General features: G+C 41.1%; 1 protein-coding gene across 2 annotated transcripts in view; it reads right to left on the bottom strand.

Annotated features, from left to right (window-relative positions):
* Positions 1-22,575, bottom strand: part of pdlim5b (PDZ and LIM domain 5b) — a 139,253-nt gene that overhangs the window by 71,330 nt on the left and 45,348 nt on the right. For both annotated transcript variants that reach the window (XM_061927474.2, XM_061927473.2), the window contains exon 3: positions 326-477. In XM_061927474.2, the coding sequence (XP_061783458.1) occupies positions 326-477 (152 nt within the window). The remainder of the gene's footprint in view (positions 1-325; positions 478-22,575) is intronic.

Raw genomic sequence — 22,575 nt, 5'->3', positions numbered from 1 at the left:
AAACACAGCAAAGTTTTTGTTATTACAGTATTTTTGCTTTTAACCTCACCTATAAACTGGATCTCATTCAAAAAAATGTGTGGACCTCCAAGATTTAATTAACCCTGGCATAATGGCATAACAGTCTAAAACATTGCTTCCAAAGAGTGAATGATAACACAGATTGTTTTTTCAATATATGTATAATGTTTTAATCAGCCTTTTGCTTTGAAACAATTAATCAGTCCGCTTCCCATCCAACCCAATCCGGCCCGCATACTGTGTGCAAAAAAAATCTGGCCCTTGGACAAATATAATTGAGGACCCCTGCTGCTATTTTTCTTACCTCTGTAATGTTAGGCTGAGATTGCCGGCACAGGCTTTAATCTTGTTCTGGGCCTCGAGGTGATTCATGCTGTCAGTGGAGATGCCATTTATGGACAGAATGACGTCTCCCACACTCATCTTGGCTCGGACTGCTTTGCCTCCGTCCGTCAGCTGTGACGACCCATGAAAAAATGCAAATAAAACCAGTTAAAAGTGTGTTAACTTGCATCAATGTACAGTACGGTTCATTACAACATAACCCCAACTTGTTATGGTTCTGAAGTCAAACACAACAATAGTAAGTGAATTGGCCTTCATGGTTCTGCAGAACTTAAACAGTTCACTAAACATGACTTGAATGAATGAGTAACGGTGTATGAATAGGGACAAGATTTACAAGGGGCACAATAACTCCTTATAAGGTCATTATAGCCAATCAGACAACCATACAATAAATCATGTTACGGACTGTTGTTTGGTCTTGTTGATCTGGACCGGGGATCGGCAAACCGCGGCTCAAGAGCCGCATGCGGCTCCCTGGAGCTTTTTAAAAAATCTATGAAAATGAGAAAAAAAGGTGGAAAAAAATATATTTTTGGTTTTAAGGTCGGCAACCTTTACCACTCAAAGAGTCATTTTGAACCGTTTAACAAAATAAAGAAAACAATGGGAGCCACAAAACTCTTTTGAAACTTAAAATGAAATAGCACTGCATACAAGTTTTTTTTTTTGCTTTGTGCTACGTATAAACCAGGGGTCTCAGACATGCGGCACGCATCTTAATATGAAAATTTAATGTTAGTGCGGCCCGCGAGTTTTATATGAATGCCGCTTGACAGCAGCAACCCTCCCAATTTTTACGGGAGACTCCTGAATTTCAGAGCAACTATTCTCTCGAGTGTCTGCTGATTTTCACCCAAACAACAATAATAAGGGCGTGCTATGATGGTACTGCCTTTAGCGCCCTCTACAACCTGTACAGACAGCTTGCCAGCCCAGTCACATGTTGTATGCAGCTTCTGCAGACACACATAAGTGACTGCAAGGCATACTTGTTCAACAGCCATACAGGTCACACTGAGGGTGCCCGTTTAAACAACTTTAACACTCTTACTAATATGCGCCACACTGTGAACCCACACCAAACAAGAATGACACATTTCGGGAGAACATCCGCACCGTAACACAACATAAACTCTTACTATTATGTTGGATCCACTATGGACTGGACTCTCACAATATTATGTCAGACCCACTCGACATCCATTGCTTTCGGTCTCCCCTAGAGGGGGGGGGTTACCCACATATGCGGTCCTCTCCAAGGTTTCTCATAGTCATTCACATCGACGTCCCACTGGGGTGAGTTTTTCCTTGCCCGTATGTGGGCTTTGTACCGAGGATGTCGTTGTGGCTTGTGCAGCCCTTTGAGACACTTGTGATTTAGGGCTATATAAATAAAGATTGATTGATTGAGATTGATTGATAAACACAACAGAACAAATACCCAGAATCCCATGCATCCCTAACTCTTCCGGGCTACATTATACACCCCCGCTACCACCAAACCCTGCCCCCCCCACCCCCCAACCACCCGGCGGAGGAAACTCATTTCGGCCGCTTGTACCCGTGATCTTGTCCTTTCGGTCATAACCCAAAGCTCATGACCATAGGTGAGGATGGGAACGTAGATTGACCGGTAAATTGAGAGCTTTGCCTTCCGGCTCAGCTCCTTCTTCACCACAACGGATCGATACAGCGTCCGCATTACTGAAGATGTCGCACCGAACCGCCTGTCGATCTCACAATCCACTCTTCCCCCACTCGTGAACAAGACTCCTAGGTACTTGAACTCCTCCACTTGGGGCAGGGTCTCCTCCCCAACCCGGAGATGGCACTTCACCCTTTTCCGGGCGAGAACCATGGACTCGGACTTGGAGGTGCTGATTCTCATCCCAGTCGCTTCACACTTGGCTGCAAACCGATCCAGTGAGAGCTGAAGATCCTGGCCAGATGAAGCCATCAGGACCACATCATCCGCAAAAAGCAGAGACCTAATCCTGCAGCCACCAAACCGGATCCCCTCAACGCCTTGACTGCGCCTAGAAATTCTGTCCATAAAAGTTATGAACAGAATCGGTGACAAAGGGCAGCCTTGGCGGAGTACAACCCTCACTGGAAACGTGTCCGACTTACTGCCGGCAATGCGGACCAAGCTCTGACACTGATCGTACAGGGAGCGGACAGCCACAATCAGACAGTCCGATACCCCGTACTCTCTGAGCACTCCCCACAGGACCTCCCGAGGGACACGGTTGAATTGCCTTTTCCAAGTCCACAAAGCACATGTAGACTGGTTGGGCAAACTCCCATGCACCCTCAAGGACCCTGCCGAGAGTATAGAGCTGGTCCACAGTTACACGACCAGGACGAAAACCACACTGTTCCTCCTGAATCTGAGGTTCGACTATCCGGCGTTGATATCGGAATCGGTAATTAAGAGTTGGACAATATCGGAATATCGGATATCGGCAAAAAAGCCATTATTGGACATCTCTAGTACAAAGCAAAATGATCCAGGCATGAGAAGACTTCTGATTGACAACCACGAACAACTGTGTAGTCTGATTCACAATCAGGAAACAGGTGAGAAAAACAGTGCCCAAACCAGAAGGGTAAATGGTGACAAGCAGCAGGTGGAAAATAATGCCAAATACAAGGAAATCATAATAAAGTCCAAACTGTCATGTGAGATCATGAGATACTAATCACTTGCCCCACCTTGCTAATCAACTTGAAACCTGTCCGACCATGCTGGCTGCCATTATGCAGTAACAAAAGAGAACATTGCAAACGTGTGATTTTACTCTGGCGTTGTTCCATTGTATCTTTGCGTCATCCCTCCCAAGTATGAAAGAGTGTGACGGGAAGAAACTAAGGTGTGTTGGGAGTCAGATGGTAGTAATCAGTGGCGAAGGTGTTGAAAAACAGGCGTGCATATCGTGACAGGGCCATGATGGAGGTAATCTGCTAAAGAATGGAAGATAAGAAGGCTCACATCATGACTTAAATGTCTACATGTCATTTAGCGTGTATACACCACAGATGACGCTGTGAAGTAGCGGGGGGGATTCCCATTCCAAGAGCCCAAAAGATAATAACCAAAACCCAGGGCCATACCAATGAAATGTTCAAAAACTTAATGACATAAGAATCACTGTGTTATTTTTACTGTGTTCACAACATCTTATCATGTGTTGTAAAAATGATTACGACATGTTTAAAAAGACAGGAGCAATCACAAGTTGTTTTAGTCCAACTGCGAAACAATATTAGTCAAAGATTCCCTTTACCACAGGTATGATCTGCAGTTTATAGAGAGCTACAGCAAAATTGCAAGTCAAATGTCTTCTATGTATGAAAGGAGAACATTTCTATGTTGACCTACTGCAAAAAAGCTAGTTAAAGATCCTGTATGTTTGAAAGGAGCACATTTCTGTTTTGAGTACCTATTGCATGTACCATGAATTGATTAACGTGGACCGCGACTTAAACAAGTTGAAAAACGTATTCGGGTGTTACCATTTAGTGGTCAATTGTACGGAATATGTACTGTACTGTGCAATCTACTAATACAAGTTTCAATCAATCAATCAATTGTAAAAAAAATTTAAAAAAAAGATACTCAAAGATCCTCCATGTATGAAAGGAGAACTTTTCTGTTTTAAAGGGGAACATTATCACCAGCAGTGTTGGGACTAACGTGTTACAAAGTAACGCGTTACTGTAACGCCGTTAGTTTCGGCGGTAACTAGTAATCTAACGCGTTATTTTTTTATATTCAATAACTCAGTTACCGTTACTACATGATGCGTTACTGCGTTATTTTACGTTACTTTTTATGTAGTATCGGCTAGAAACTGAGGATCTGAGTGTGTTTTATTCCAGCGAAGCAGAGACGTGCTTCTGATTCTTCCTCTGCGCTCTCTGTGTGTGCGTGTGACTGTGTGTCTGAGTGTGGGAAGGGGAGGGGAGGGGAGGGGAGGGGAGGGGAGGGGAGGGCGGGTGCGCAATACAACCGTTGGCCAACAAAAAAGTAACCACAGAACACTATACGTCTATACAGAATAGTGTTCTGTGGTTACTTTTTGGTTGGCCAAGCGGACGTGACGACAGGCTGTCCCCACTCAGATCCGCACAGACCGGGAGGGGGCGTGCCTTAAGTCCGGCTGGAAATCGGCAGAAATTTGGAGAATGGTTGTCCCAGGGAGAGGCAGTGAAATTCGGGAGGGTTGGCAAGTATGAGATATTCTCACTTCTTTTCTTTTGTCGAGCACAAAGAAAAGAACATTTTAGTTAAATGTAAGTTGTGTCTTGGATCAAAGATCCCGTCTACTGCCCAAAACAACAATTCAAATCTGCCTGGTTAGGCTCTGTGTATGTCACGTGTGCCTTCCTTAGGTGAAGCCAGCTTTACAGCTATGTTGTTGATTGATTGATTGATTGATTGAAACTTTTATTAGTAGATTGCACAGTACAGTACATATTCCGTACAATTGACCACTAAATGGTAACACCCAAATAAGTTTTTTAACTTGTTTAAGTCGGGGTCCAGATACAGATATATACTATCACATATATACTAACATCATAATACAGTCATCACACAGGATAATCATCAGGGTATATACATTGAATTATTTACATTATTTACAATCCGGGGTGTGGGATATGGAGGGGGGGGGGGGTTAGGTTTGGTTGGTATCAACACTTCAGTCATCAACAATTGCATCATCAGAGAAATGGACATTGAAACAGTGTAGGACTGACTTGGTTTGGATATGTACAGCAAGTAGTGGACACAGAGAGAGAGATCAGAAAGTATAAGAAAAAGTGTCTACATTTGATTATTTACAATCCGAAGAGGTATTATGTGGAAGGGAGGGTGTTAGTTTAGGGTTGTAGTTGCCTGGAGATGTTCTTTTAGTGCGGTTTTGAAGGAGGATAGAGATGCCCTTTCTTTTACACCTGTTGGGAGTGCATTCCATATTGAAGTGGCATAGAAAGAGAATGAGTTAAGACCTTTATTAGTTCGGAATCTGGGTTTAACGTGGTTAGTGTTAGTGTTATTATGCTGTTTGTTACTTATGTATGTTATGTTGCAGCTATTTAAAATAGTTTTGTCAATTTGTTCTGGCCTGAAATAAATTGGCCCTTTGAAACATATCTTTGTCTTTGTGTGTTGTATGTAGAGCACATTGCTTAGCAGAGTTCAGTGATGCAAATGTATGTCAAGTTGATCAACAGATTGTATTATTCTCCAGTGCAATAACAGTACTAAAATGAAGGCTAAAAGGGCATTAATGGGAGTTTTAAATAAAAAAAAGTAGAAGAAGTAACTAAATAGTTACTTTTCACAGTAACGCATTACTTTTTGGTGTAAGTAACTGAGTTAGTAACTGAGTTACTTTTGAAATAAAGTAACTAGTAACTGTAACTAGTTACTGTTTTTCAGTAACTAACCCAACACTGATCACCAGACCTATGTAAGCGTCAATATATACCTTGATGTTGCAGAAAAAAAGACCATATATTTTTTTAACCGATTTCCGAACTCTAAATGGGTGAATTTTGGCGAATTAAACACCTTTCTATTATTCGCTCTCTCGTTGTGACGTCACATCGGGAAGCAATCCGCCATTTTCTCACTTTCGTCGGTGTGTTGTCGGAGGGTGTAATAACACGAACAGGGACGGATTCAAGTTGCACCAGTGGCCCAAAGATGCGAAAGTGGCAAGAAATTGGACGTTTGTTCCGCACACTTTACCGACGAAAGCTATGCTACGACAGAGATGGCAAGAATGTGTGGATATCCTGCGACACTCAAAGCAGATGCTGACATCAACACCAAAACTGGACAGATCAGCTTTCAGGAAAAGAGAGCGGATGAGGGTATGTCTACAGAATATATTAATTGATGAAAACTTTATTCATTACTCGCGGTTTTATGTAAATTATTATACATAAACTGTGTTTACCAATAATTTAGCTTAAAAACATTTATTTTTTTCAATCATTCGAGTACATTCGGGTAGTCTTGTGTATTGCAGTATTTTGTATCTATTTAGGTATGGTTAACCTGAGTGCTGAAATCATGGAAAAATATATGTTCTTAGCGCGCCTGAAATGGGCTGTCTGCACTCTCAAAGTGCATGTTGTTGCCAAATGTATTTCATATGCTGTAAACCTAGTTCATAGTTGTTAGTTTCCTTTAATGCCAAACAAACACATACCAATCGTTGGTTAGAAGGCGATCGCCGAATTCGTCCTCGCTTTCTCCCGTGTCGCTGGCTGTCGTGTCGTTTTCGCTTGCATACGGTTCAAACCGTTTTTGCTACCTGCCTCCACACTACAACCATCCGTTTCAATACATGCGTAATCTGTTGAATCGTTTAAGCCGCTGAAATCCCAGTCTGAATCCGAGCTAATGTCGCTATACCTTGCTGTTCTATCCGCCATGTTTGTTTGTATTGGCATCACTATGTGACGTCACAGGAAAATGGACGGGTGTATATAACGATGGTTAAAATCAGGCACTTAGAAGCTTTTTTTAGGGATATTGCGTGATGGGTAAAATTTTGAAAAAAACTTCGAAAAATAAAATAAGCCACTGGGAACTGATTTTTAATGGTTTTAACCCTTCTGAAATTGTGATAATGTTCCCCTTTAAGGACCTACTGCAAAAACGTCAGTCACAGTTCTTCTATTAAGTCAAACCCTTTATTCATTGAATCAAAACTATTGAAATTCAATGACTTGGCACATTTGGAAACAGCTAAAACAATGTACCAAAATAAAACCATAACCTGCTACCAAGACTGTACAACAATTATTCTCAACAAAAAAGGAGAAATATAACCTCGGACAAAAATGTAATATAAAACATCGATATGCACGTACAACACTTTATGGAATGGATTAAGCAAAGAAGTCAAACAATGTACTAATAAGATCCAGTTTAAGAAAATGTCCAATTGTTCACAAAGTACAAAGAAGAAGAATCTTGATAAACACCTTGAACCTTATCAATAAATTAAATAATCTTACTCATCTCATGAGAACCATAAATTACTTAACTTTTTTATTTATGGGAACTTTATTGTTAATGTATGTATTTGAAAATTATTTACTCACCCATTCATTTAATTATGTACTTATTTATTTCTTTATTCACTGTGGTGTTACAAATTGAGTACAAACAGATGTGTTAAAAATGTGATGTATTACATTTTAGTCGTATGTTTGTTTGAAATAAACTGACACCATAACTACCATAATCATAACCATACATGAGCTCTTCTGTTTTTTTAAGGAATTACTGCAAAAAGGTTAGTCAAAGATCCGTTATATGACAGGACATTGACAGTAGGTTGTCTGGTGGTGCAAGTGGCATACGAGCTCATCAAGAGCCAATGGCGTGAACACGAATTGTCTTCTCGGCCAGCGGAGGACATCAACTCGGAAGTGAGCTGATACTGCAGGGCGAGCTTCTCATCAACAAGGTATGTTGCACACTTGTGCATCACATTGTATCAGGTGTTGAGGACCAGAGAGACAGCTGGTTGGAGGCACACCACCAACTTGCTTTGGAACCGTGGAAGGCGCTTCTTGTTGTTTTTAAAGTTAAAAAGTTAAAGTACCAATGATTGTCACACACACACTAGGTGTGGCGAAATTATTCTCTGCATTTGACCCATCACCCTTGATCACCCCCTGGGAGGTGAGGGGAGCAGTGGGCAGCAGCGGTGGCTGCGCCCGGGAATCATTTTGGTGATTTAACCCCCAATTCCAACCCTTGATGCTGAGTGCCAAGCAGGGAGGTAATGGGTCCCATTTTTATAGTCTTTGGTATGACTCGGCCGGGATTTGAACTCCCAACCTACCGATCTCAGGACGGACACTCTAACCACTTTTGAGGTTTCCCTCCAAAACAGACATAGTAGTGATTTTAGCCTTGTTTTCTAACGAGTTTCAGCACCATTTGGAACACCCACTTTTAGCTTCAAAATGCGGGCAGACCTGCATCAGCCTGCTGACTTCCCCTACAGAAGACTGGAGGCAATTTCACACTGTGTAGTACAAACTAGGGATGTCCCGATCCAGGTTTTTGCACTTCCGATCCGATACCGATATCGTTTTTGCACTTCCGATCCGATACCGATACTGACCGATACCGATACTGACCGATAATGGCCTATCCGAGCATGTATTAAAGTTTAAAGTTATTTAGCCTACTTAGTTGTCAGAATCATGTTGAAAAGGGTTTTAGTACTCTTGATAACAACTAGCCAGCTGAATTAGGGGAGTTTGAATAATACACAATGGTTGGTAACAAGAAACTGACCTGTTTATTCAAAGATAAACACAAAATAGACAAAATTATACATGACAAACAGAAATGGCATCATTGAACTAGGGCTGGGCGATATGGCCTTTTTTTAATATTGCGATATTTTAAGGCCATATTGCGATACACAATATAATCTCGATATTTTGCCTTAGCCTTGAATGAACACTTGATGCATATAATCACATCAGTATGATGATTCTATGTGTTTTGATTGATTGATTGAGACTTTTATTAGTAGGTTGCACAGTGAAGTACATATTCCGTACAATTGACCACTAAATGGTAACACCCGAATAAGTTTTTCAACTTGTTTAAGTCGGGGTCCACTTAAATCGATTCATGATACAGATATATACTATCATCATAATACAGTCATCACACAAGATAATCACATTGAATTATTTACATTATTTATAATCCAGGGTGTGGAGGGGGGCGCCGGATGTAAGTGTCAAAAAGACAGCCAAAAGAGTTTGATATGAGAATAAATCTAAAGTTAAAATATAGGGTAGAAATGCACCCATTTGCAGGAAATGTAGTCTTGATTTTCAAAATTTTCTTTCAAGGCTTGCATGTCTACATTAAAACATTCTTCTTCTTACTGCATTAATATATGCTACTTTTAAACTTTCATGCAGAGAAGGAAATCACAACTAAAAAAATCACTAATTTTTTCATACGGTGTTGATGTAGAAATGTTTGCCTCGGCATTTTGATGGTGTGGACGTGTGGCACCGAATGGAGATAAGCGTCTCGACAGACGTCAAAATATTTGAACAATGATGACGAAAACTGTTTTCTCTGACGTGTCCGTGTGTCGAAAATTGTTATGCGCTTATTTTTTTATTTGATTTTGTGCGTGGCATAGATTTGCCGTGCGCATAGGACGCTTGAGCAGGCGCGCACCTTAGCGGCTGCGCTAGCATCACAGCTAACGTTAGCCATGCTGCTACCTCGCTCTCTGCTGGGAAAGGGTGTATACGTATGTGACGTATGACGTGGCAGTATGTGACGTATGACGTGACAGTATGTGACGTGTGTAAGAAGGTGCGCTTGCTGTCTGTGAGAGGGAGACACAGGAAAGAATGAGAAGAGCCTGTCGTGTAATGCCAGCAGCTAAAAGCAACTGCGTGAAAATCCACAGACGTGTGGATGTGTTGAAGGTGTGCTGGAAAATGCGGAACGGAACTTAGGGAACAGCAGAAAAGTGGAATGTATTATTTAAATCGGTGCGTTGGAAAACACGGACCGGTTTCTTTTTTAAACTGGATCTGGATCGGCATTTTCCCATGCCTTGCCGATACTCATTTTTTTGCGAATATCGGCGGCCGATCCGATCCAAATATCGGATCGGGACATCCCTAGTACAAACCCTAAAACCAGTGAAGTTGGCATGTTGTGTAAATGGTAAATAAAAACAAAATACAATGATTTGCAAATCCTTTTCAACCTATATTCAATTGAATCGACTGCAAAGACAAGATACTTAACGTTCACACTGGAAAACGTTGTTATTTTTTGCAAATATTAGCTCATTTGGAATTTGACAGATTGAAAGATTGATCTTTCTCACTGGCACTCATCGAGGGTGGACGCTCCCCTTTCCTCTCCCTTATCTCTCCTGCTTGCTTCTTTGGCTTGTCTTAACTGTTTTTGTTGCCTCTTTTTGCACTGCTCTCCAAATCTAAACATTGGAACTATATCTCAGCAACTGTGTCACAAACCTGGGGGTAAAGTTCGACTCAGATTTTAAATTCGAAAAACAAATCAGCAGCGTCGTACAAAAAAGCTTTTATCAATTACGCCAAATAGCGAAAGTGAAACCGCTTCTATTAGGACATGATCTTGAGAAATTAATCCACGCCTTTATCTCGACTCGTCTTGACTACTGCAATAGTCCTTCGCCCGCCTGCAGCTCGTGCAGAACTCTGCTGCTCGTCTGCTAACACAGACCCGCAGACGTGAGCACATCACCCCTATTTTAGCGTCCCATCACTGGCTCCCTGTGCGTTACCGAATCAATTTTAAACTCCTTTTATTTGTTTTTAAATGTCTAAACAACCTCGCGCCAACCTATCTCTCCGACCTCCTTCAGCCTTACTGCCCCACCCGATCCTTAAGATCAGCCGATCAGCTGCTGTTGACGGTCCCTGACACAAGGCTGAAGCTTAGAGGTGACAGAGCTTTCGCCGCTGCTGCTCCCAAGCTCTGGAACGACCTACCTCTGAGTGTTAGACAAGCCTCCTCTCTTCCTGTTTTTAAATCTCTCTTAAAAACATACTTTTATTCCATGGCTTTTAACACTGAGTGATATCCATCCTGCAATGGCGCCCCATAATACACCTGCTGTCAACCTGTTTTTATGTTTTTATTTATTCTATTTTATTTATTTATTTTTTATCGTGTTCTGTTTGTGTTGTGTTGTGTTTGCTCGGTACTCGTTTTATCTTTTAACCTGCCCATTGTACAGCACTTTGGCTACCCTTGTGGTAAATTTTAAATGTGCTTTATAAATAAAGTTGATTTGATTTGATTTGATTTATTTAACTGGCCTCAACAAAATTGACAAGATCTTGGGTTTGGGGGAACCTGCTTGTCGTGACAAAGCGGTTGTTGCTGGACACGCGACGGACTCTTGGGAGAAGAAGGAGTGCCGCGTGCCTGGCGACCCTTTTCAGTGGAGGACTTGAACATATCTACCTATTCGGAATTATGACAACAGGACATCTGCTGATTGGAGTAAGCGTTGCTCTGGTTTGTCAAATTGGAAGTTGCTGGCAGTCTTCAAAGTACCCCAAAGCTGCCACAAATGATTGGAGGATGCGGGAAGAACTGTCGACACTTGTGATTTTGGATCACATCGGACAGTCTGCCCCGCAGGATTTTGAGGACCAGTCATAGACAATTTAGAGTGAAAAGCCAATTTTATTTTCACTCGCATACAAAACATTCTAACTTGGATTGTTTCCCTGGCTTCGAGACTCTCCCGAAGGACAGCGCGGCAAAGACAAAACAAACTCCCTACTTGTCTCTCATGGACACACATCTGTTGTTGACTTTGGACTTATCGGCTGCAAGACATCAAGGCCGCGGAACAGAGACACGCGGCAGGCTTACACATACACATGCATCCACAAAAATATATGCCACACACACATACCCCACCCCCAATCCAACGCACTCGACGCAAATCCCATAAGGGTGATGGAAAGATGCCACCATGACCCCCCACTCCCTCCCCTCTGTTGCTAGATATCTCGAGATGTACGTTGTAATATGTATATGTGCTTTGCTTTGGAGGTTTTTTCCCACTCCAGACTGGGCCCCCTCAGGAGCCCAGTCTAGATTGTATTTTTTTAGTCATCCTTCCCCAGCGTTTACCTTTTTCCCCATCTTTTAAGGGGAGGGGCACCTTGTGGCGACCCATCAGCGTTCCTGTTCTGTAACCCTGTACACAGTTTGTCTAATCTTGAACGGGTTTGTGCTGAAAACAAAGTTTTGTTGTACTTGTGCAATGACAATAAAGACCTATCCTATCCTATCCTGATACCTGCACCATGTTTCAAAAAGTAATTGACAGAGAATGACCGCCAGATTCATTTTCAGGAGCAAAAAATACGGTAAATAGAAGGTGTTAAAGGGGAACATTATCACAATTTCAGAATTGTTAAAACCATTAAAAATCAGTTCCCAGTGGCTTATTATATTTTTTGAAGTTTTTTTCAAAATTTTACCCATCACGCAATATCCCTAAAAAAAGCTTCAAAGTGCCTGATTTTAACCACCCGTCCATTTTCCTGTGACGTCACATAGTGAAGCCAACACAAACAAACATGGCGGAAAGAACTGCAAGCTATAGCGACATTAGCTCGGATTCAGACTCGGATTTCAGCGGCTTAAGCGATTCAAAAGATTACGAATGTATTGAAACGGATGGTTGTAGTGTGGAGGCAGGTAGCGAAAACGAAATTGAAGAAGAAACTGAAGCTATTGAGCCATATCGGTTTGAACCGTATGCAAGCGAAACCGACGAAAACGACACGACAGCCAGCGACACGAGAGAAAGCGAGGACGAATTCGGCGACCGCCTTCTAACCAACGATTGGTATTTGTTTGTTTGGCATTAAAGGAAACTAACAACTATGAACTAGGTTTACAGCATATGAAATACATTTGGCAACAACATGCACTTTGAGAGTGCAGACAGCCCAGTTTTCATCAATTAATATATTCTGTAGACATACCCTCATCCTCGCTCTTTTCCTGAAAGCTGATCTGTCCAGTTTTGGAGTTGATGTCAGCAGGCCAGGGAAGCTAGGGTCGATAGCTTGCTCGTCTGCGGGAACAAACTCCCGCCATAGCTTGCCGTGCTACCGAGGTCCTTTGTCCCTGAATTGCTCACACACTCCGGCAGATTCAATGGGGGTCTGGCGGAAGATTTCTTTGACTTTATCGTTGGAAATGCATCTGCTTTGAGTGTCGCAGGATATCCACACATGCTTGCCATCTCTGTCGTAGCATAGCTTTTGTCGGTAAAGTGTGCGGAACAAACGTCCAATTCCTTGCCACTTTCGCATCTTTGGGCCACTGGTGCAACTTGAATCCATCCCTGTTCGTGTTGTTACACCCTCCGACAACACACCGACAAGGCATGATGTCTCCAAGGTACGGAAAACAGTCGAAAAAACGGAAAATAACAGAGCTGATTTGACTCTGTGTTTGAGAAAATGGCGGATTGCTTCCCGATGTGACGTCACGTTGTGATATTAGAAAGGCGTTTAATTCGCCAAAATTCACCCATTTAGAGTTCGGAAATCGGTTAAAAAAATATATGGTCTTTTTTCTGCAACATCAAGGTATATATTGATGCTTACATAGGTCTGGTGATAATGTTCCCCTTTAATGAAAATTCAGTCATCTGGACACTATGGGTCCTTTCAACAGTTGGCCCTAACTTGCTTTGTGCAACTGGGCTCAACATAAACTTTGCTGACTTGGCAAATAGGATGGTCCATTGCCTTGTTAAGTTGGGATAAATTCACACCTTCTGTGTCTGCATTCAGGTTCGGTAGCATAATGGTTTCCACTGGTGTGAAAATAAGAAGACAATGGGGCAAAAAGAATGCGTCCATTGTGTTCAACATGGACAACTGTGGAAAGGAGCCGGGAGGAATGAGGAAGTGACAAAGGTGGAGGCCAAGAACTCGGACAGTGAGTCATTTCTTTGGAGTCACACTTCCTGGGATCACTTGGCACGTCAGAGTCTTAAGTGAGGATTATGCAAACACAGCGGTGACTCGGGAAAGCTGCTGGAAGTACTACTTGTGAGGTGTTTGCTGCACAATGCCTCGAGTGACTCAATGCCAGGATTTTTATGGCGTCTGTCTTGACTCACTCACTCGCAATAAAACGCCTCCTTTTGCTCCACAGTGCACGGTGTACAATCGCCCTGGCATCCTTCCGAAACCTGGCTCAGGGAAAGCTGCAGACATTGAAATTGCCGGATTGTTTGCTCACTCTCTCGGCAGTAGCGTGTTTGTGGCTTGTTAAACTAATGGAGAGTGACAAAGAATGCCTGCCCCGTAGGGACAATAATATGTACAACTATATATGGTAAACTACTGCGAGACACGAAGGCCTGGGAAGTCTTGTAATAGTCTCAGAATGCCGCCTTTTATACATAGGCGGCTGTGTTTAATACCAAGTTTGCGGTGGACACGCATTTCGTAAATACAGGCCAGGGTCTCACAGGGAATGCAAAAGAAGTGAACTCGAGCGTGATTCAGCTCAAAATGTGAACGCTACACAGACCAAAGACACAGAAAAGTGTTAAAATGACTTCAAAAACATGCCGAAATGATAAATATGTAAGAGAAAAAGTGCTCTGTGCAGGCTTTGGTCCTATGACAAAAATACCAGTGAACGCCAGACAAACCACACCGATGTCAGGGTTAATAAAAAAAAAACTAAAAATAAGAGGTTGTCCACAACCAATGCTGGTAATGTCAATGTTTTTTGACCTAGCACTAATGAGAGACTAAAGTTGTTCTTTGGCTGGCAACTGTATGAGATTCAGCCGTTAACGTACAGTACAGGCCAAAACCTTCTCCTCATTCAATGCGTTTTCTTTATTTTCATGACTATTTACATTGTAGATTGTCACTGAAGGCATCACAACTATGAATGAACACATCTGAGGTTATGTACTTAACAAAAAAAGGTGAAATAACTGAAAACATGTTTTATATTCTAGTTTCTTCAAAATAGCCACCCTTTGCTCTGATTACCGCTTTGCACACTCTTGGCATTCTCTCGATGAGCTTCAAGCACACCTGTGAAGTCAAAACCCTTTCAGGTGACTACCTCTTGAAGCTCATCGAGAGAATGCCAAGAGTGTGCAAAGCGGTAATTTGATTGATTGATTGATTGAGACTTGTATTAGTAGATTGCACAGTACAGTACATATTCCGTACAATTGACCACTAAATGGTAACACCTGAATACGTTTTTCAACTTGTTTAAGGTCCACGTTAATCAATTCATGGTATAAATATATACTATCAGCATAATCAGAGCAAAGGGTGGCTATTTGAAGAAACTAGAATATAAAACATGTTTTCCGTTATTTCACCTTTTTTTGTTTAAGTACATAACTCCACATGTGTTCATTCATAGTTTTGATGCCTTCAGTGACAATCTACAATGTAAAATAGTCATGAAAATAAAGAAAACGCATTGAATGAGGAGAAGGTGTGTCCAAACTTTTGGCCTGTACTGTATGGGTTAATCAGAGCATTTATGATAAATTAAAGAGGAACTGCACTTTTTTTTGGAATTTTGCCTATCGTTCACAATCATAAGAGACAAGAACACACAGCTTTCTTTTTGGATTCTAAAGATGATTAAAAAAAACGCTTGCAATATGCGGCTAATGGGAGTCACAATTGTAGCCTTCAAAGCCTTCTAAAACAACTTCAAAACCCTCCATCAACATTTTAAATACACACTGCAAGTATATATATAATGTAGTAATAGACACATTCATTACAAAATATGTAATATGTACAATATTTACTGTATTTTGGTCATTTTAAGAAATACTGGAACTTATTTTCCCCAGAGCATTTACTTCCGATCCAATGTTCATAACATGCATACGATACGATGTAATGCATCACATATTTACATTTGTTACATTACAGCACGTCCGAAATGGAGTAGGAAGACGCAGAGCTTGGCGTGCTTACCCAAAATCAACCGGAAAAAACTTACAGTTGGCGCTCTAGTTGTCAGCTAGCGATTAGCACTCTTGTTGCAAGCAAATAATTTGCGCTCTAGTTGTCAGCTAGCAATTGGCAGGTTAGTTGTCAGCTTGCAATCAGCGCTTCGGTTGCAAGCTAGCGATTAAAGGGCCGGTTGCTAACTAGCGATTGGCGCACTAGTTTACATCTAACGATTATCGCGACTGTTTTCAGCTAGTGATTAGCGTCTTAGTTGTCATATAGTGATTAGCACACTACTTGCCTAGCTTCCGATTAGAGCGCGGGTTGCCAACGAGCTATTAGCGGTCGGCTAACGGTTGGCAATCTAGTAGCTAGCTAACAATTTGTGCTCTAGTTGTCACCTAGCAATTGGCATGTTTGTTGCCAGCTAGAAATTAGCATGTTAGTTGTCAGCTAGCAATTAGCGCTCTAGTTATCAGCTAACGATTCAAGGGCTGGTTGCTTTCTCGATTATCACACTTGTTTCTAGCGAGTGATTAGTATGCTAGTTGTCATCTAGTGATTAGAGCACAAGTTACCAGCTAGTGATTGGCATATTTGTTGCCAGCTAGAAATGATCATGTTAATTGTTAGCTAGTGATTAGCGCTCTAGTTATCAGCTAGCGATTCAAGGTCTAGTTGCTTTCTCGATTATCACACTTGTTCCTAGCGAGTGATTAGCATGTTAGTTGTCATCTAGTGATTAGAGCACTAGTTACCAGCAAGTGATTGGCATGTTTGTTGCCAGCTAGAAATTAGCATGTTAGTTGTCAGCTAGCAATTAGCGCTGTAGTTATCAGCTAGCGATTGAAGGGCTAGTTGCTCTCTCGATTATCACACTTGTTCCTAGCGAGTGATTAGCATGTTAGTTGTCATCTAGTGATTAGAGCACTAGTTACCAGCTAGTGATTGGCATGTTTGTTGCCAGCTAAAAATTATCAGGTTAGTTGTCAGCTAGCGATTAGCGCTGTAGTTATCAGCTAGCGATTGAAGGGCTAGTTGCTTTCTCGATTATCACACTTGTTCCTAGTGAGTGATTAGCATGTTAGTTGTCATCTAGTGATTAGAGCACTAGTTACCAGCATAAATGCCAGCTGGCGATTAGAGCCCAAGCTGCCGGCTCACTATTAACGGAACAATACTGTTATAGTATTGCACGATAACAAGGCACCTTTTGGACCAGTTTAATGTAAAATACAATCATAATTTCATACAAGATGTCTAAGTACGGGGTCCCTGCTCTTCCTGTCCATCAGTTTGGGGGTCATTTGCCTGGAAAACGTTAAAGGGGAACATTATCACAATTTCAGAAGGGTTAAAACCATTAAAAATCAGTTCCCAGTGGCTTATTTTATTTTTCGAAGTTTTTTTCAAAATTTTACCCATCACGCAATATCCCTAAAAAAAGCTTCAAAGTGCCTGATTTTAACCATCGTTATATACACCCGTCCATTTTCCTGTGACGTCACATAGTGATGCCAATACAAACAAACATGGCGGATAGCACAGCAAGATATAGCGACATTAGCTCGGATTCAGACTCGGATTTCAGCGGCTTAAGCGATTCAACAGATTACGCATGTATTGAAACGGATGGTTGTAGTGTGGAGGCAGGTAGCGAAAACGAAATTGAAGAAGACACTGAAGCTATTGAGCCATATCGGTTTGAACCGTATGCAAGCGAAAACGACGAAAACGACACGACAGCCAGCGACACGGGAGAAAGCGAGGACGAATTCGGCGATTGCCTTCTAACCAACGATTGGTATGTGTTTGTTTGGCATTAAAAGAAACTAACAACTATGAACTAGGTTTACAGCATATGAAATACATTTGGCAACAACATGCACTTTGAGAGTGCAGACAGCCCAATTTTCATCAATTAATATATTCTGTAGACATACCCTCATCCGCGCTCTTTTCCTGAAAGCTGATCTGTCCAGTTTTGGAGTTGATGTCAGCAGGCCAGGGAAGCTAGGGTCCATAGCTCGCTCGTCTGCGGGAACAAACTGCCGCCATTGCTTGCCGTGCTACCGAGGTCCTTTGTCCCTGAATTGCTCACACACTCCGGCAGATTCAATGGGGGTCTGGCGGCAGATTTCTTTGACTTTATCGTTGGAAATGCATCTGCTTTGAGTGTCGCAGGATATCCACACATTCTTGCCATCTCTGTCGTAGCATAGCTTTCGTCGGTAAAGTGTGCGGAACAAACGTCCAATTTCTTGCCACTTTCGCATCTTTGGGCCACTGGACAAACTTGAACCCGTCCCTGTTCGTGTTGTTACACCCACCGACAACACACCGACGAGGCATGATGTCTCCAAGGTACGGAAAACAGTCGAAAAAACGGAAAATAACAGAGCTGATTTGACTCGGTGTTTGAGAAAATGGCGGATTGCTTCCCGATGTGACGCCACGCTGTGACGTCATTGCTCCGAGAGCGAATAATAGAAAGGCGTTTAATTCGCCAAAATTCACCCATTTAGAGTTCGGAAATCGGTTAAAAAAATATATGATCTTTTTTCTGCAACATCAAGGTATATATTGACGCTTACATAGGTCTGGTGATAATGTTCCCCTTTAAAGACCCCTGTTCTAAACTTATTCTGCTAGTTTGATTAGGTAGTTGCAGCAAATAAATTGCCAGGATAATTGGCACAATCATAACATTGCAAATTCCTAAAGGGGCTGGTTTGAACGCCGTAAAATTGAATATTTTAAAACCGTTTCTAAATGCTAACCAGTTTACCAGAACATACTTAAAAAGTTGCATATAGGAGACATAAATGCATTAGGGTCTCTCTCAAAGTGTTCTTACATGAATGGGATTCCAGCCACATAATAGCAGTGATCCTCCACATTGCTGATTTTACAGCCGTGTAATGACAAGCTGCTCCATACTTCAGCAGGCATGTCAGAAAATCTTCTCTATAGTGCACGATACATGCCTGATGTATCCATGGGCCTGCTTTTAAAGCACAATACAGATTATTGAAATTAGTACGACAAATAGGGCTTTGATGGTTTTAGTGCATCGGAGCATGTGACGAAGATATGTGCCTGCTCAAGATGTGCAATAAAAAGAGCAAACAAGCCTGGACAGATTAACAGTCCTCTTTCATGTGTCTTAAATCTAACTTTACATCGCCATAATCCAATACAGACGTAGAATAACAATAGGATTGCTCTGTTTTCAGTGTCTACTTAGAAGGCAATATTAAAGGCTTATAGACAATACATTCACAGAAAGCCTGTTTTTTTTCCCCAGCTAGATTTACAACCCAAGGTGCCTCTCCAGATAAACTTCTGCCAAAACGCAATCCTTCACGATGCGAGCGAGTGCTGTGTTTAAAAAAGGTATGTTGCACAGGGACAATTTGACACGACAGACAGGAAAAAGGAGGCGAATGAAAGTAGTCCCTTGACATTATCGGACATACTGTTTAAATGGATTATTTGGGAACGCGGCTAATCTCGCCTGCTGTGTAACTTCCTGCCCCCCGCCAGTATAAAGTGTGGCGTTGAGGGAGGAGTCGTGGCCGTCCTGCACATGATGAGTCGTGTAACAGGAAGCGTTTCGCGATAAAGCCACAGATGCCGTCGAGTCGACTAAGATGAATGACCTTATATGGAAGAGTCCTCAGACTGACATGATGTCATCGCTTACAGTCAGAGTCTGAGCAGGTTGACAGTTGCATCAACCTTCTGTGTACTTCTAAACAAACATTAATAAGTCAATGTTTCTAAAAACATGACTTTAAAAATATTTGATCAACAATGTCATATTTTTATGCAGAAAATGGTAAAAAAAAAAAATCAAATTAGGGCTGTCAAAAATAGATTTAACTCATGTGATTAATCACAGAAAATGATTGCATTAATCATGTAGGTACGTAGATTAATCACGCCATTGTTTTGGTGGATGGTAAGGCGGCGCCGCTTTTTATACGACAAGTGATCAGATCAATTTATGCGAACAAATAAATTCATGAATTATGAACAAATTAATGACGTCAATTCAAATAAAAAACATTTAAACAATGTTCCAGGATGACATTCTGACAATTAATTGCCATTGTGTCAAAATAGTGGGGTCTTTTTTTAAATTAATTGAAATTATATAATCCAGATTCGAAAGTGTGATCTGATTTTTTTTTTTTTTTTTTAAATCATCATTTGATAGCAATAGATCAAATGCAACAGATTTTTTTTTCTTTTTTCAGTAATTTATTTTAAAGCTTCTTTTTTTCTTTCTTATTTATGTATCATGTTTACTTATTTAATTAGAATTTTTCATTTCAACTCCTGTTTTTAAACATTTATTTGTTCCTTTTCTTTCATAACTGCATAAGCCATACATCTATTGCTGCACATAAGAGCTGCAATGATTAATCAATTGACTTGATTAATTTAAATTGTATCCTGTTACCGGTCGATCTCGGACGGTGTGTCAGTCGATCACCAGCCAGGCATTAAAAAAATAGTCCTAAAAATGAGCGATCATAAATCTTCACTATGACGTCACTTTCGTCACTTGATTGACATTCACGGCACCCGAGGGTCTTCTGAGATGACGCTGGCTGCTGCCAGCTCATTAAAATTACCGACAGGAAGGCGAGAAACACTTTATTTCAACAGACTCTGGCGCCGTACCTGTCGTCAAAACTCCAAAGACCGACTGCACAGTTGCACAATAAAAGCTCTGCTTCATCCTGCCTGCGCTACCAAAATAAGAGTCTCAGAAAGCTGGCGTGCACAAGCTAGCAAGCTACGGAGTTTGCTGACAATGTATTTCTTGTAAAGTGTATACAAAGGAGTACGGAAGCTGGACAAATAAGATGCCAAAAACCAACCACTTTCATGTGGTATTGGACAGAAAGGAGGACTTTTTTTCTCCTCCATTCGAAAATGCGGACGTTATCATCACCACTGTCTGATTCCAATCAATGCAAGTCATCAGAATCAGGTAATACACCAACTTATATTCTTGTCTTCATGAAAGAAAGGAATCTATATGTGTTAAACATGCTTGTATTATCTTTAACCACCTTTAAGTTGTTAATATATTAACTATATGTGTTAAACATGCTTGTATTATCTTTAACCACCTTTAAGTTGTTAACAATATTAACTATATGTGGTAAACATGCTTGTTTTGTCTTTAACCACCTTTAAGTTGTTAACAATATTAACTATTTGTGTTAAACATGCTTGTATTATTTTTAACCACCTTTAACTTGTTAACAATATTAACTATATGTGTTAAACATGCTTGCATTATCTTTAAACACCTTTAACTTGTTAACAATATTAACTATATGTATTAAACATACTTGTATTATCATTAAACACCTTTAATGTATTAACAATATTAACTATATGTGTTAAACATGCTTGCATTATCATTAAACACCTTTATCTTGTTAACAAAAACATATATTTCATAAATAAGTAAATATAAATTATATATATGAATGAGGTAAATCCCCACGACTTGATCAATTGAAAAGTAGCTCGGCTGCAGAAAAAGTGTGAGCACCCCTGGTTTAATGAGTGTAACTAAATAAATGGGGTGCCCAGAACTTTATATACGCGGACATAGTTTCCGTACGGCGGCTGCAATAAAGCGCACATGAGAGCGGTGGGGTGTGGGCTTCGTTATGTGTGACGGCGAACACATTTTAAAAAATACAATTATTAATGACGCACACTATTTTTATCAATGCACAAAGTGCAGTGTAAATGTTGATGATGTGAATTTATTAGGAAAAAATTGAAAAAAAGGTTATGGCAAGCAGACAAATTGTTTACATCAACTATATTGCCTAAAATAAGAATTAAGGCTTTAATATGGAATTTATACTATCACCTATGAACGATAAAACACTGAATATTGACAACATATTAACTTCACACCCCCATTCGAACATCATAGCGAAACTCAACAAAAATGCAACAAACACAGCGAAAGAAACCCCACCTACAATCTGATACATCTGATACATCACTAAGCTTTGTTGTAAAAATCTCCTTCCGCGTCTGTCCCTGACACCCGCATTTCAGGCTGGCTGCTCTACAATCACTCAGTGGAAACGCTCCCCACCCACACTGCTGGGTGCCTCGTCTGAGCTGCTGTGACTTAGATTACCATAGTAACTACTCTAGTATATCATGCAAACCCGCAGCTTCCAACCATTGAAATACTTTGTATAGTTCAAGACTTACGGTCATTTGAAAACATCCCTGCACATCATAATGGCAGCTACCGCTTCGATCTTAAAGATCTAAAAAAAAAATTATTTGGGAATGTCCGGCGGGCCAGATTGCCGCATGCGGCCCCCAGGCTTTAATATGCTCAGGTCTGTTCCAAAGCAAATTGGTGCATGTTTAAATAAAGCTGTAGTCACTCACCAATATCCAAATGCAGTCGGTGACCAAAGCAATGCATCACTCGGGAGTCAATGAGTCAGCACGGGGGCGCCGTATACTTTTGAAAAGTTTTTTGTGGTGTGTCGTCGTGCGTCAGAAGCATACGTAATCACGCAAGGGGCGGGAGTAAGCCAACGGGAATGCCCTGTGTTTCGCCTGACAAACGCAGAG

This window comes from Nerophis lumbriciformis, linkage group LG32 (genome assembly GCF_033978685.3).
Source record: "Nerophis lumbriciformis linkage group LG32, RoL_Nlum_v2.1, whole genome shotgun sequence".
Taxonomy (NCBI): Eukaryota; Metazoa; Chordata; class Actinopteri; order Syngnathiformes; family Syngnathidae; genus Nerophis; species Nerophis lumbriciformis.
This window is presented reverse-complemented; position numbering and strand designations above follow the sequence as displayed.